General features: G+C 40.3%; 2 protein-coding genes across 2 annotated transcripts; both read left to right on the top strand.

The window, feature by feature from the left end:
• The first annotated feature begins 1979 nt into the window (after positions 1 to 1979).
• LOC114616446 (trace amine-associated receptor 7a) lies at positions 1980 to 3048 on the top strand. The gene has a single exon (XM_028761907.1). The coding sequence runs from the start codon at positions 2017 to 2019 to the stop codon at positions 3046 to 3048; it is 1032 nt and encodes a 343-aa protein (XP_028617740.1). The 5' UTR covers positions 1980 to 2016.
• Positions 3049 to 9520: 6472 nt separating this feature from the next.
• LOC114616447 (trace amine-associated receptor 6-like) lies at positions 9521 to 10558 on the top strand. Its single transcript, XM_028761908.1, has one exon. The coding sequence runs from the start codon at positions 9521 to 9523 to the stop codon at positions 10556 to 10558; it is 1038 nt and encodes a 345-aa protein (XP_028617741.1).
• Positions 10559 to 15169: the final 4611 nt, after the last annotated feature.

Genomic DNA, 15169 nt, shown 5'->3' with positions numbered 1-15169 from the left:
GATAGATAGATAGATAGATAGATAGATAGATAGATAGATAGATAGATGGGATAGATGGATAGATAGATAAACAGACAGAAGACATGGGAGTTCTGTGAGGACAAGGAAACCTGTCTGAGATAATATTGAGCCATATTCAGCACTAATTGGGTTTGAAGTGCTGGTGAAAAATGAAGTCACAAGGTTGGGGTACTAGGGGGCAAGGGACCTGGGAGGAGTATGTTCATAAGACATAAACACACGATACAAGATTAAGTATCAAAGAATTAATAGAAATTACTTTTAAAATGCTGGAAGAGAAGAATCACCATTGTCCAAAGAATGCTCATATATGATAAATAGGATTAAGTTTACGTGACAGCTGAGTCACACAGCTATCATGAGCAGATCAATGCAAATTACAGATTGCTTACACAACATTCAAAGAGTATGGCATTTCTACCATAACCATTCATTAAGAAAACCACTATTAAAATTATATTTTCATCTTTCTCAGTTTTTTCACTCACATAAAAACATTTATGTGTATATTTTAAAGAATTAAAATTATTATATGCAAACATTAAGAGGGGAGCCATATTAAAATGTCTACATTCTGTCTACTTTATTTAAATTCATATTCCACAGCTGGAGAAATGGCTTAAGAGTTAAGATCATTTGCTGCTCTTACAGAGGTCCCCAACTCAGTTCATAGCTACCACACAGTAGGCCAAATCATCCAGTTCCAGAGGCTCTGATGCCCTCTTCTGGCCTCTCCAGGCACCAAGAAAACACACACACACACACACACACACACACACACACACACACACACGGTATACATACAGAAATTTAGGCAAAACATACACATAAACTGAAAATAAATATTAAACACATATTCTTTTCAATATTTCCCATAAAAAACAAATAAAACTTAAGAGTGACAATTTTGTGGGGTTTTGTTTGTTTGTTTGTTTATTTGTTTGTTTTTGAGAAAGAGTTTCCTTTAGTGTAGCCCTGGCTGTCCTGGAACTTTCTCTGTAGACTAGTCTGGCCTTGGTCTCAAAGAGACCCACCTGTGTCTGCCTCCCAAGTGGTGGGATTGACGGCATGCAGCACCACACAGCAAGAATGACTGTTTTTATTTCTTTTCTATTTGCATTCTACTCTCCCATTATTCTAAGTTACAATTATTAAAACTAAACCTGTGGCACTTCAGATCTTAAAATATGTAATTATTGGTACTAATTTAACATCTTCTGTCTTTGATAAAAAGCAATACTGGAAAGCAAAGAAAGATTTCTGAAGACATTTTAAAGGCATTCAGTGTGAAACTAGTAAATAAAAATTCTCCTAGCAACACAATGGCAATTTCAAACAATAAGAGAATCAGCATGCTTACAAATAAGAACAACAACATGTCAGGGTAGATATTGTCTCCATCTCCAGAAGGGATCTAATACCATCACTAATTAAATGGGTGTGACTGTGATTGCATTAACATAAGGCATGCTGAAAAGTCTCTTGCCCATTTGCACCAGGGATTCAGTCTTCAGGGCTTTAGGCTTTGGCAGTCATTTAACTACTTTCTTGCGGGGGAAAGTGTGCTTTGGGCATTCCTGGGTCTGTGAAGTTGGGTAAGCATTACCAATAAAAGGTGATCGCGAGCAAGCAAATATGACACAACGGAGAGCTGTGGAAGACAGGTGTTCGTTTCTACAATATGCAGAAGTAGGTAACTGAGAATCACATTTGAAAATAGAAAGAAATAACGCTGTGTGTAATAATAACTGAATGTAACATTACCGAGGAAATAATGACAGTAAAAATTAACAGTTTGTCTGATGATGGAATTAACTTTATGTAATGAAAAAATAATTAGATTCTTAAGCATGGCTAAAATAATTCACAGGTACAAGAAGGTATACAAGTACTATTGACATATTTTTTATATCTTTTTCCAAGGATGTTTTGAAAACTGGAGTAACACACAAGGACAAATTGGTTGACAATTTTCTCAGTGATCACTCCAGAACCATGAGTGAAGATCTGCTCTCTGCCACATCTGCCCAGCTGTGCTATGAGAACCTGAACAGATCCTGTGTCAGGAGCCCATACTCCCCAGGCCCTCGCCTCATCCTCTATGCAGTCTTTGGCTTTGGGACTGTGCTGGCTGTGTGTGGAAACCTCCTGGTGATGACATCAATTCTTCATTTCAGGCAGCTGCATTCTCCTGCCAACTTTCTGGTGGCATCCCTGGCCTGTGCGGACTTCTTGGTGGGTCTGACTGTGATGCCCTTCAGCACAGTGAGGTCTGTGGAAGGCTGCTGGTACTTTGGGGACAGTTACTGTAAATTCCATTCTTGTTTTGAAGGGTCATTCTGCTATTCGTCTATCTTCCACTTGTGCTTCATCTCTGTTGATAGATACATTGCAGTCAGTGATCCTCTGATCTACCCCACCAGGTTCACTGCATCTGTTTCTGGCAAGTGTATCACCTTCTCCTGGCTCCTGTCCATCATCTACAGCTTTTCCCTCCTTTACACAGGGGCCAATGAAGCTGGGCTGGAGGATCTAGTGAGTGCCCTCACCTGTGTAGGTGGCTGTCAAATTGCAGTGAACCAAAGCTGGGTCTTCATCAATTTCCTATTATTTCTTATCCCCATGCTTGTGATGATAACTGTCTATTCTAAGATTTTCCTCATTGCAAAGCAGCAGGCTCAGAACATTGAGAAGATGAGCAAGCAGACTGACAGGACATCAGAGAGCTACAAGGACAGGGTGGCCAAGAGAGAGAAGAAAGCAGCCAAAACCCTGGGCATCGCAGTGGCTGCCTTCCTCCTTTCATGGTTGCCATACTTCATTGACTCCATCATTGATGCCTTCCTAGGGTTCATTACACCCACATATGTGTATGAAATCCTGGTTTGGATAGCTTACTACAACTCAGCCATGAACCCTTTGATTTATGCTTTCTTTTATCCTTGGTTTAGAAAGGCCATCAAACTCATTGTCACTGGCAAAATCTTGAGAGAAAATTCCTCAACCACCAACTTGTTTCCTGAGTAGATTCTCGGTTTAGTTCAGGATTGAAAAGAGATTCACAGCAGAACATCTCTAGAGAGGTTGAGCAGTCAGATCCAATCCTGTAAAGTGATAAATTATGCTCCAGCTGTGATCCAAACACAAAAATTCAGCTACATGTGCTCCCTGATTACCATAACATTAAAATATAATTGTAATGGTTTCAACAGGATAGAATCCCAGGAATGATGGGATTCTCCACACTTTGCTTTTTATTATCGTGCTCTTGTGACACTTGGTTTTGAGTTTCCCCATATTTTATGGATTAGTATACCTCTCCTTAGTTTTCTTGAAAAAATAGTGTGTGTGTATGTTCGTACATATATTTCTCCATATATATGGAATATATAATTTAAAATATTAGAATATATTTACATATCTAAATTATGCATTTCCCCTTTCATATTAGCATAATTCTTTATCATCACATATCTTCATTTTTTGGTATTTTTAAAAAATAAAATTTAAATGTAGAGGAGAAAACATAGGTATTGGATGAAAACACAAGCATGTGGTGTTGTTCATAATCACGCATCACAAAGAACAATCTCACTCATGAGAAACAAACACAACGTTAGCTCATTTACTGGCAACAATAAAGACTATGACCATCATAAGTAATATGACTCATTCACAGATTTACAGCCTTGCCATGACTGTGCAGAGCTGCAGTGTCAGACGACATGAGGTTACCCCTGAATGTCCTTCCACTAACCAAGGTCACAGAGCCCAGACACTCTTGTCAACTTGCTTTGAGCTTCTTGAAGTGCAATGTATTCGTCTATATTATTTCAGTGGAACAAATGACCTGTTGTGATGAAAAGTATAAGTGAGACTCACAGGTAAGAGTAGACATTGAAAGAGTGATTAATTTACAGTAATACCAATGTTCAATCTGCCAATATTCTCTTGTGTCCTTCTTAATCCAAAACTACCTTTTTGTACATGATATTTTTTCTCCAAGATTAAAAAAAAAGTGTCAATCAGATAGACCTTTTTGCTTATTACCACACACTTTGTCAGCACATCAAACAACACAGTGATTATTACATTTTATAGAATTTGATTCTCCAGTATCTTTGAACCTCTCCTCAATCAAACCAGCATATTCAAGTTAATGTATTCACCCTTGGATTAGTTGAGGTGACAAATTGTAAACCACTCTCCATGGGCTCCAGCTTGCTATGAGGAAAAAGAGTATAGGCACATTTCTACATTGCATGAACCTTCCATGGCTTATGTATTTAACAGCACCTAAGCAAGTGTCCTCTGTACAAAAGTTTAAGGCAAAAGTGATTGTGGAAGCTTTCTGGTACAGTCATCCAGGTTTTAGGACCCAGGTTGCTTATCTTGTCTATCTATTGTGTTATATTCTGCAGTTTAATGATGCACACATATTTGTTTCCTCTCCTTGTTCATCTGCTTGCCTCCAGCAGGGACCTTCCAGTGTATATTGAACATATGATTAGTCAGTGGAGTTTTGCTGAATAAACATGTTTTTCCTTTAAATGCAGAAGTATTTTTAACATCTTTCTTTTAAATCCAGAAGGATTTAAGAAATGATAATCTGCATGTTCACAGTAAGTGACTATTGGGTCCTGGCCACACTTCTGCTGTTTCTGACTATTCACAGGGACAGGGTGGTCTTTAAGATAAAACCAAGAGTCCTCTTCTGGTTACAGCACATCTCCTTCCTCCATTAAATCATACCAGCCTGGTTCTATGGGTCCATGACTATTCATTCTCTGCTCTCATAAAATTTATTTATACAGCACTCCTCATCCCATGTAGAGAAGAATTTAGATAAAGGGGACTATTGAGAGTGGAGCAATAATTTTCTTTGTGCTTAATAGTGTTCTTGGTGGGATCTGCCTTCAATGACAGACTTAGATTTGTAGGCTCTGTGATGGGGTTCATGTGTGAGGACTCTGGAGAATGGTGTTCACAGTAGGTCCTTGAGGTGAGCGTGGCACCCCAACAGACCTTTTCCTGATCCCATGTAAAGTCTGAATGTGAGAAGAAACCACACGGACTTATGGGCTTGAGGTCACTCTGTCTGTCACTCTCCTGAAGTATGCAGGAATAAAACGATTTGAACTTCATTTGTCTTTATGCTTCCTTATTCAATGGCCTTATGAGCTCACTCATTATTCATTTTGAGCAAAATAAAGGTGGGATGGAGGACAGTGGTAGAAGGAAAGTGGACTGAGAGCAGCCTTGTGTTGCCACTCTCTAGCATACCATGATCCATGAGTTCCACATGACCTAGAAGGCAGGAGCATCCGGGCTTGTCCCTCTTCCCAGTTTCCTCATTAACCGTGTGTCAGCTGTGCATGATACGCTCTTCAAGATCTGAGGAGGAAATATGGAGAGTTCGAATAGCAGTAAGAAGGAAGTGAGGTGTCTGCAACAACGCCTCCTGAAGACTTCATGTTTACTCCAGGAGGCTAGTGTATTTTAGCTTAGAGGTAGAAGCACAGAAAATTCCATGTAATATTCATTGACTTCTTTTCATTCCTTTCTTCTGTGGGGAGGTTTTATAAAGGGGGTACTATAAAGCGATATGAGTAAAAGGTCCTTTATTTGTTTGAGATCCATATTAAGAGTATAGTCCTCTTGACTTAGATCTCCTACACATATGTAGCAGACATAGAGCTTGGTCTTTATGTGGGTCTCCCAACAATTGGAGCAGGGGTTGTCTCTGACTCAAACTCTGTTGCCTGGCTTTGGATCTCTTTTCCCTAGCTGGGATGCTTTCTCTGGCCTCAGTGGGAGAGGATGCTCTTAGTCTTGATGAGCCTTAATGTGCCTGAGCGGGTTGGTACCAGAGAGGGGGGCTCTAAGCAGAAGGAGAAAGAGGATAAGAGCAGGGGTTGGGAGGGTAGGACTGGAAGGAGAGAAGGGAGGAGATCTGCTATCAGAATTAAAGTAAAATAAATAAACAAATAAATAAATAAATAAAGAATATAGTTCTCTCAGACATCAAGATCAGTCAGAGAAAATATTGATTGCCACATAAAGCCTGATAATTTGAAGGCAATAATGTGTGTGTGTGTGTGTGTGTGTAATATACATACATATACATATGCTACACACACACACACACTATTGGGTGCTGGGGCATGCCTTTAATCTCAGCATTCAAGAGGTAGAGGTGGACAGATCTTTTTGAGTTTGAGACCAGTTTAGTAGTAGTGAGTTCTAGGATAGCCAGAACTATACAGTGAGCACAGAGAGAGAAAGAGAGAGAGAAAGAGAGAGAGAGAGAGAGAGAGAGAGAGAGAGAGAGAGAGAGAGGTTGACTCATTTTAGACATTATGTATATGATTGTATAACTGCATGTTATTTGTTTTTATAAAATGAGGGGAGCTAATAAATGTAGCTTTAGTACAGACATTTCAAGTTTAAAAATAATATTTGGACTATATTATAATTGAGACTCTTGCCAGATGTTGTAGTGTACGCCCACCCAGCACTCAGGAGGCAGAGACAGAGCAGGTGAATCTCTGAATTCTACAACAGCAAAGTCTACTCAAAAAGACCATATCTTTGAAAAATAATCCATTTGTATACACGTGTGCATGTGAAGAATTTTTTCATCCTTTGCCTAAACCCAGACTTTTTGAGGGCAGACAGATTGAAGTGGATGTGCCTGAAACCTTAACTCAAGTGCTAAAACTGAAGCATTCAGTGATGACACAAGCCTGCATGGGGGCTGAGACCTGAAATCTGACCAGCAGATTAAAGAACGAACATGTGCTAAACTGTACTTGGAGGAAACAATAAACAAACTTGGTTTCTTACACCATCTCACCCTACTCCAAATATCCACAAGCAGTTAACACATTTAGAGAAACACTTGTCAACCCTCAGTGGTGAAGCAAAGAATTAAATTGATTAAGTAATGCACTGAGCATCTGAGACCATTACCAGACAAGCTGGCTGCAATCTCAATGCCCAGTGTTCTTCATTTACAAACTAATGCTTTGACCTGTCTGGTGTTTGGTTACCTGCAGCCTCTAATCCATAGAGACAGGATTAAAACACTTCCTCTCATTAACACTCTTCTGAGTTTGTGCTTTGCCATGACCACAGGATACCATTATCACATCTTTCTCTTACTTTGGTCATAACGAAGACTATTTCACATGTTCAGTCCCTGGAGAGATGCCCTCATTAAGGATGTCTTGAAGGACCAAACTAAAGATGAATCACGAAAATGAGAAGGAAAACTTTATCTGATGTAAGAACCAAAAGTTTGCCAAAGAATCCTTTCCTGGGCATTAGAGTCATAAACCTACAGGCATCAGACTTCTTCCTAATGTTCCAAACTATTTACTAGATGTAGTCTGAGAGACAACATTCAAGAGTGGTATTTGTGCAAGAATTTAGAGGCCTTTGGAAGAGTTACACCCTACCTCAGCACTGGGAGAAGTACTCCTTACTAAGTTAGTAAACCTGAAGGTGCAAGTTAGCACACATTCCTCTGTTGAGCTTAGATGACATAAGTGTAGATACAGTAGAATTGTACAAATACTGAAGCAGCATTGGCATAACCATAGTTTAGGATCTTGGCCTGGATCCACCTGTACTTATGCTTCCTGTACTATTACAAGCATTGTCTTTTCGTCTCTGGTGCCGCAGCCCACATGTCCAGCTCTCCTCTTATGTTTCAGTAGGGCTTCATCTTCAAGACCTCAGGCTTCATGATGATGGAGACAACATGAATTTGTCATTACCTTATACCCAGTAATAGACATCCACTCACTATGTTTTGAATAGATTAACTAATGAATGGATGAGTTTCAGAATAATAGAAGGAGCTATGAAGTTATCTCTCTACCTAACGTCAAGGATGCCAGTGGAAAGGTTTATTACCTACTAGAACATAGATCTCAATGTGAGGAAGGGATATGTTTGTCTCCTGAGACTATATGGCAGTGTTTGGAGACATTCACATCTGTGGGTTGTGGGTGGATAACACTGGCTGTGCACAGGAATGCTACTTGGTGTCACACCACATTTAGAATTGCTTCAAATCCCTATCTATAGAGCATAAATAGGGAAAACCTGGCATAGAGTTTTGCACCAAAAGCAATTGACATCATTTTATAAAACCAGACACTAAGAAATCTGAATGACATCTAAATAAAAAGCTGATGTGATTGACTTGTGACTAGGCAGCCACTAGGATGAATAAGAAACACCTCTCGTTCTGTATAATGCACCACACAAGCATATAAATGTTGGCACGTCTCCAGCTCTCTACTGCCAGAAACTTGAACTTTGTCAGGAAGGTTGAAAAATGTTTTTTCTTAATCCCACCTTCTTAGCCAGGACTGAGACTATGAACACAAAATCCAATTCAGAGTTCTCACTTCCTGCACCTTGTTCTTTGTAAACTGAAAACCCCTTAGGAGCATGCGCAGAAAGGCCAGTCTCCGGTAACCACAAAGGAAGTTGCGTACAAGCCAAGAGAGTTCACTGCAGATCTGTCACATGAATAGGGAGACTTTGCACCCAGGTCCCAGGTAACTATGGCTTAAGAGCAGAATTCATCTCCCCAGCAGTCCCTGAGAAAAGATAAATACCGTGTATTTCTTTAGGCCTCCGTATAATAGATCTTTCTACCGTGTAGTATTTCTCCATGACGTGTTCTCTTTCTGCTTAGTCGCCACAATAGATGCATACATGACTCTTTTTTTTGTTTTTGTTTTGTTTTGTTTTGTTTTTGCATAAATGACTCTTAACAGATCAGAAGGAGCCAAGTTGACCTTTGAACCTAGTAGCTTCATCATATCTTTTTCAGACCCCAGAAAGGTGACTAGATTATAATTGAGAACAAAGGCCCTGTTCAAGTCTGTAAACAAAGGAAAGGTTATTATTTGACCTAAAACACTTAATGGTAATTAATGTAGAAGAGACATACTATGTAGACCAACTATGCTAATAATCACTGTTGAATATAATCTTACTGTTCACACCTTGCCCTACTGGGATTCTGACAAAGGGTTCTCCCTTTGGTGATGTCTATTTAGCGGGAGGACGTTTAGACAGTAGCTTAAGGAGTGTCATCACGTGAACATAAATCTATAGGTGACCCACCAACCTACAGCTGCAGCTGCTGTTCCTGACTACTGCCAGAACACAAGAGGTAAAAATAAAATATAAAGACATATTTAGGAATCAGAGAAAATTTAACCAATTAAGAAAACAAGTTATTTGTTCATTAAAATTCATCCCCAATTATTTTGGACCATATAGTATTTATTGGATTTTTTTCCAGAGAATATTTGGAAATTGTCAGAAGGATTAAAAATAAAAAATTATATTAAACTTGATATCTCATAATATCCTCTGGATTGATGTGGACCTGTTCCCCTTACAGTACTGAGGAATAGAAATCCTGAATCTTGAGAACCGAATCAAATGCAAGCCTTCTGCACATGCAAACAGCATGGAGAGTAATTCATCCCAGCCCGCTGTCCTTCAGCTCTGCTACGAAAATGTGACTGGGTCTTGTGTGAAAACCCCCTACTCTCCTGGATCACGGGTCCTCCTGTATGCCGTCTTTGGCCTTGGGGCTGTGCTGGCAGTGTTTGGAAACCTCCTAGTGATGATAGCCATCTTCCATTTCAAGCAGCTGCACTCTCCCACCAACTTCCTCATTGCATCCTTGGTCTGTGCTGACTTCTGGGTGGGGGTCTCCGTGATGCCCTTCAGCATGGTCAGGTCCATCGAGAGCTGCTGGTACTTTGGAAGAAGCTTCTGCACTTTCCACACCTGCTGTGATGTGGCTTTTTGTTACTCTTCGCTCTTCCACCTGAGCTTCATCTCCATCGACAGGTACATCGCTGTCACGGACCCTCTGGTCTATCCCACCAAGTTCACGGTGTCTGTGTCAGGAATTTGCATTAGCATCTCCTGGATTCTTCCCCTGGTGTACAGCGGTGCTGTGTTCTACACAGGGGTTTATGATGACGGCCTGGAGGAATTATCCAGTGCCCTCAACTGCGTAGGCGGGTGTCAGGTAGTTGTGAATCAGAACTGGGTGCTGATAGATTTTCTTTCCTTCTTAATACCTACTCTTGTTATGATAATTCTGTACAGTAATATTTTTCTGGTAGCTAGACAGCAGGCTAAAAAGATAGAAAATATCAGTAGTAAGACAGAATCATCCTCTGAGAGTTACAAAGCCAGAGTGGCAAGAAGAGAGAGAAAAGCAGCCAAAACCCTGGGAATCACAGTGGTAGCGTTCATGATCTCCTGGTTGCCCTATAGCATTGATTCATTAATCGATGCTTTTATGGGCTTCATCACCCCTGCCTACATTTATGAAATATGTGTTTGGTGTGCTTATTACAACTCAGCCATGAACCCTCTGATCTACGCTTTATTTTATCCATGGTTTAAGAAAGCTATTAAGGTTATTATGAGTGGTCAGGTGTTCAAGAACAGCTCAGCCACTATGAACTTGTTCTCTGAGCAAATATAAGCAACAGCACAGAGTAACATGCAGGTACCTTTAATTTCCAAATGAATGGAGTTCTTAAAAAGTCTCAGCAAACCCTTAAAGGAGAAGGATAGTGGCTGCTCACATCAGAGACAATGAGTTAGCATCTCCCATTCTTGTCAGGATGAGCACCTTGCTGCCATTTCTCTGGGGGTGGTGTGTGTGGGGGGGGGAACGAACTTGAGCAATAAATGTCAGATTTTTATTTGTTTTCTACTTCCAAGCTGCTCAAGTCACACTTCTTTCATTTAGTCCCCTCCCTCAGTCCCCTCTGTAATCCACTCATTTCCCTTTATCCTGTCATATTCTTCTGAAGCACCGCAGATACCCTCTGATGCTTTTCCTCTTTTCTTTACAAGAATTCCAGGTAGACCCAAGCCTGCTAAACATTTCATTTCATTCATGAATAGGCTTCCACCAGTTCCCACTCTCCTATGATCTTTCAAAGACAACATACAAAAGGAGATTCTTTGCAAATTTAATCAACTCAGTCACATGAGAGATCCCAAAGTGTAAGGGGACAATTTGCAAATGGACACCACCTTGCTTAGGCTGTAGTTACTGTCCTCCTATATGATTATTTCCTCTTTTATAGTAGGAGACAGAAGGCACAACACTTTCCAGAGAGAAGGCAGTGGGATTATGTCACTGTTCCCTTGCCTGGGAACTGACCACATGTGACACATGAAACCCTGCTTCACACTGCCGGGTTTATGTGCATGCAATATTACCTGTTCATTAGGGAGATTCTTTAAAGTGAAGTCCCTAGACTTCTTTAATAAAATCTAGTTACAAGGAAGACATTGTGAGTTCCAGTAACTATGTAGAATATAAACTAACAGCAAGCATTCAAATATTCATTGATTTACTCTTTTAAAAACCCAAACATGAACTCTGTGCCTACACCATAGTGAGATCCATGCTTTAAGCCACAGGAACAGGGAATAGCATCCCCCTTTTGTAAGCCGTGACTTTGGTGAGAAGCAATGTTGCTCATTGCAAATATTTTTAGTATAAATAAGCTCAAATTCTTTTCTCTGAAATACATAAAAATTTAGCAAGAGAACAAGAGAAAAATTGTTGCTTGCTATACCTGACACCCAAACTGTATAAAGAAATAAAAAACATAAATACTAGAAAACTAGACACAACAGTCAAGAAATGAGCCAAGGAAAGAGGCAGATGGCTCTCAAAAGATGATGTGCAAGAGGTCAATAAATATACAAAAAAGATTTTGGCATCCTTATCCGTCAGTGAGATGCAAATATAACTTACTTTGAGAATTATTTTATCTTATTACACCCAGAATAACTAAAGCCAAGACCATAAACAGCTGTTTATGTTGGTAAGACTGTGGAGAAATGGGAATCCTTTACACAATGCAACAGGAGTACAAGTTAGTCTAGCCACAGTGCAAATTAGTGTGCAGATTTCTGAAGGGGGCGGGGGCCATGCCTTCCATGTGTGTGTGCACATCTGGGTGCATCGAAGGATTCTGAATCAGCATTCCACAGTCATATGTTTACAATAACCAAGTTCTGGACTCAGCCTTTCTGCCAACAGATGAATGGATAATGAAAAGTTTTCTATATACCCAATGGAGTTTTATTCAACTGTAGAGAAGAATTTAATTGGACTATCTGCAGAAAAAAAAATGGATTCAACCAATTTCATCATGTTAAGTGAAACAACTCAAGCTCAGAAAGACAACATATATATTTCTCTCATTTCTAAATCCTGGATTTTACATAGACATAGACAACCACATAGACATACATAAACAATGTACATATGCCTACATATATATGACATAAAAACGGAAACGGGATTAGGGTATTAGTGGGAAGAAGATAAAAGGAAGGCTATTGGGAGATGAATATGGTTGAAGTATGTCATATATTCGAATGAAATGTCATTATGGAACTATTAAGATATATAACAAATGTTTAACAATGAGAAATTAAATAATAAATAAAGGCAGGAAGAAATTTAAGACAAACAGGAAGAAATAACACAAAGGAGTACAACTAATAAATTCTACACTTAAGAGAACATGTAAGTTTATCTTGTTAATGATTTCTAAAATCATTTTTAGGTCATACTTACATTGAAATATACATTCGCTGCCCCCACAAAACACACATAATATATTCACAATATCCAGTGTCCTATTCTGGAATTTTCCCAAAGTCCTAAAACTAATTGCAGGTCTGGGAAACAAGGATACCAATCAGGCATAAGTTAGACATGGCTGAAGCAAAAAAAAAAAAAAAAAAAAAAAAAGTATCTCCACAGCCTAGCATAGAAAGATCTATTTCTGGCTCACGTGAAGCCCTAGGCAACTGCAGTCACGTGAGCGTGAGGCATGCTTCGGTTTCGCTGCTCATTCTTTCAACCAGACGCTTCCTTCATGCTTCCCTGGTGCCAAGCAGACTGCGCCACCTGGTGGTCACCTCGCACAGGTGCCTCTCCCCACACTATCAGGATTTTGAGAATAATAAAAACTGACGAAACACATTAGCAGTCATTTCTATTAAAATGTTGAAATACGGTGTAACGGAGAGAGAAAAATCTAGCCTCAAAGTGTATAGCACCTACCAAGGGGTAACTCAAATATGAAAGACTTGGAGGAGCAGCCCTGCTACTCCATCTAAATTGAGTGTGTCTAAAGATGCTTTTGCTGTTCCCTGATGATATCAGACTCACGCTGCTCCGTCCTCCTAATGTGGACTCTCCGTGGAGCCCCAGGCCTTCAATGCCAGGCTGGAATTGCTGAGTAGGGCATGCTGCTTTGTTGAGCAACTACTGGGTTCTCAGTCTCCCCGGGATGCAGATAATTGTTGAATTACTTAACATCCATCATGTAAATCAGTCTATTACAACCCCGTCTCTACTTGCCTCTCTCTCTCTCTCTCTCTATCTATCTATCTATCTATCTATCTATCTATCTATCTATCTATCTCTCTATATCTCTCTATCTCTCTATCTCTCTCTCTCTCTCTCTCTCTCTCTCTCTCTCTCCATACATAATGTTGTAAATCAATTAAAATCACAGAATATTCTTATTTGTCTAAAAAAATGCTTTCTAAAGAATTAAGGATGAAAGGCTGAGCTTTGAACCATTTCAGTGAAATGTGTCATGTTGTGGCCAGTTAGTCATTTTCAGTGAAATCTCTACGGTGTTACTATCTTGTACTCCAAAAAGAGGGCCCTGAGGTCTAGACAGAAAAAGACACATGACCTAGACCTTAGGGACAAGTGGCATTTGGACCCAGGTCTATCAGATAGAGACCCTATTCTTGACTCACACTGCTGTCATGGAAGCCATGCTGACCAACCCTTAGGAACAACAGAACTGCAGGTTCTAAGTCCTGGGACCTTGCTGTGTGCCTGCAGCAGAATCTCTGGTTTGGCCAACTGTGGGGAGATCGTGTTAATGACAACTCAAATTACAGAAAAAATGTTCAAGTCTACTTAGGGACTGAAATTTTCAGCCCTGGTTATCAGGGTTAAAATTTTAACATACAGGGCTGGAGAAATGGCTCAGTGATTAACAGCACTGACTGCTCTTTCAGAGGTCCTGAGTTCAATTCCCAGTAACCACATGTGGCTCACAACCATCTGTAATGGGATGCCCTCTTCTGGTGTGCCTGAAGACAGCTACACTGTACACACATACATAAAATAATAAATAATTCTTTTAAAATAATTTTAACAAACAAAAACAGTAAGAGAGAAATGTTGAACCTAAGCTTGCCAGAGGAAGAGGTACTGACGACAGATCCCGGGAAGGCAAGGAATTCACTAGCCAGAAGCAGCTTGAGTTAGTAGAGAACATGGCAGTGACAGATGGGTTTGGCCACACTCACCACACAGGTGAATCATGGCAATTCGTTCCATTGACTACCCTTGAAATTCACTTCAAGCTTTGTTTTTATCTTCCCTTTTGTGTTCAAAGTAGGAAATGATAGGCAGCACGGTTAGCATGTAGTAACATGACAGACAGGTAGGCCTGGCTTGCTATAAAATGGACTGTTTGCCTCCCTCTCTCTCGAAGGCTTTTCTCCCTCTCTCTCCTTCCCTCTCCTCCATGTCTCTCTACCTGTTCCTGGGAGGCCTCTTCTCTTCTTCCTCTCTTTTCTCTCTGTCTTTCTCTGCCCCTCCCCTCTTTTACACCCTCCTCAACTCCCCTTCCCATCTTCCTAAATAAACTTCATTCTGTGCTAGACATGTCACATGGATGGTACCACAGGGGATGGGGGAAATGCCTTAACATGGGCCCACTGAGGCACCCTCTCCCACCGCACCTTACCACACTTTACAAAACTTATCAAACAATCCCCAGGTCTTGCCATTCCTTCTTTCTGTGGGTCGGAAGGAGCTTGTGTCTTGCAGCTGCCTGGACTCTGCCGTCTGAACTAGAGCCTCCAGCATACTCCCTCTCTCCATTTTCAAGCTGCATTGTTCCATTCCAGGGGAGTCAAGTCATTTGGGACAAGCCAAGTGGGACAGCTCATTTTCCCAAACCTGAATCACTCGCCTTTGAATTGTTATATTTAAGTGTAGTTCGGTCTTTCCAAGCTTATATAAAGA

Source organism: Grammomys surdaster, unplaced genomic scaffold (genome assembly GCF_004785775.1).
Source record: "Grammomys surdaster isolate TR1022 unplaced genomic scaffold, NIH_TR_1.0 320265, whole genome shotgun sequence".
NCBI lineage: Eukaryota > Metazoa > Chordata > Mammalia > Rodentia > Muridae > Grammomys > Grammomys surdaster.
The sequence above is the reverse complement of the archived record's forward strand: the minus strand, read 5'-3'. Positions and strand labels throughout refer to the sequence as shown.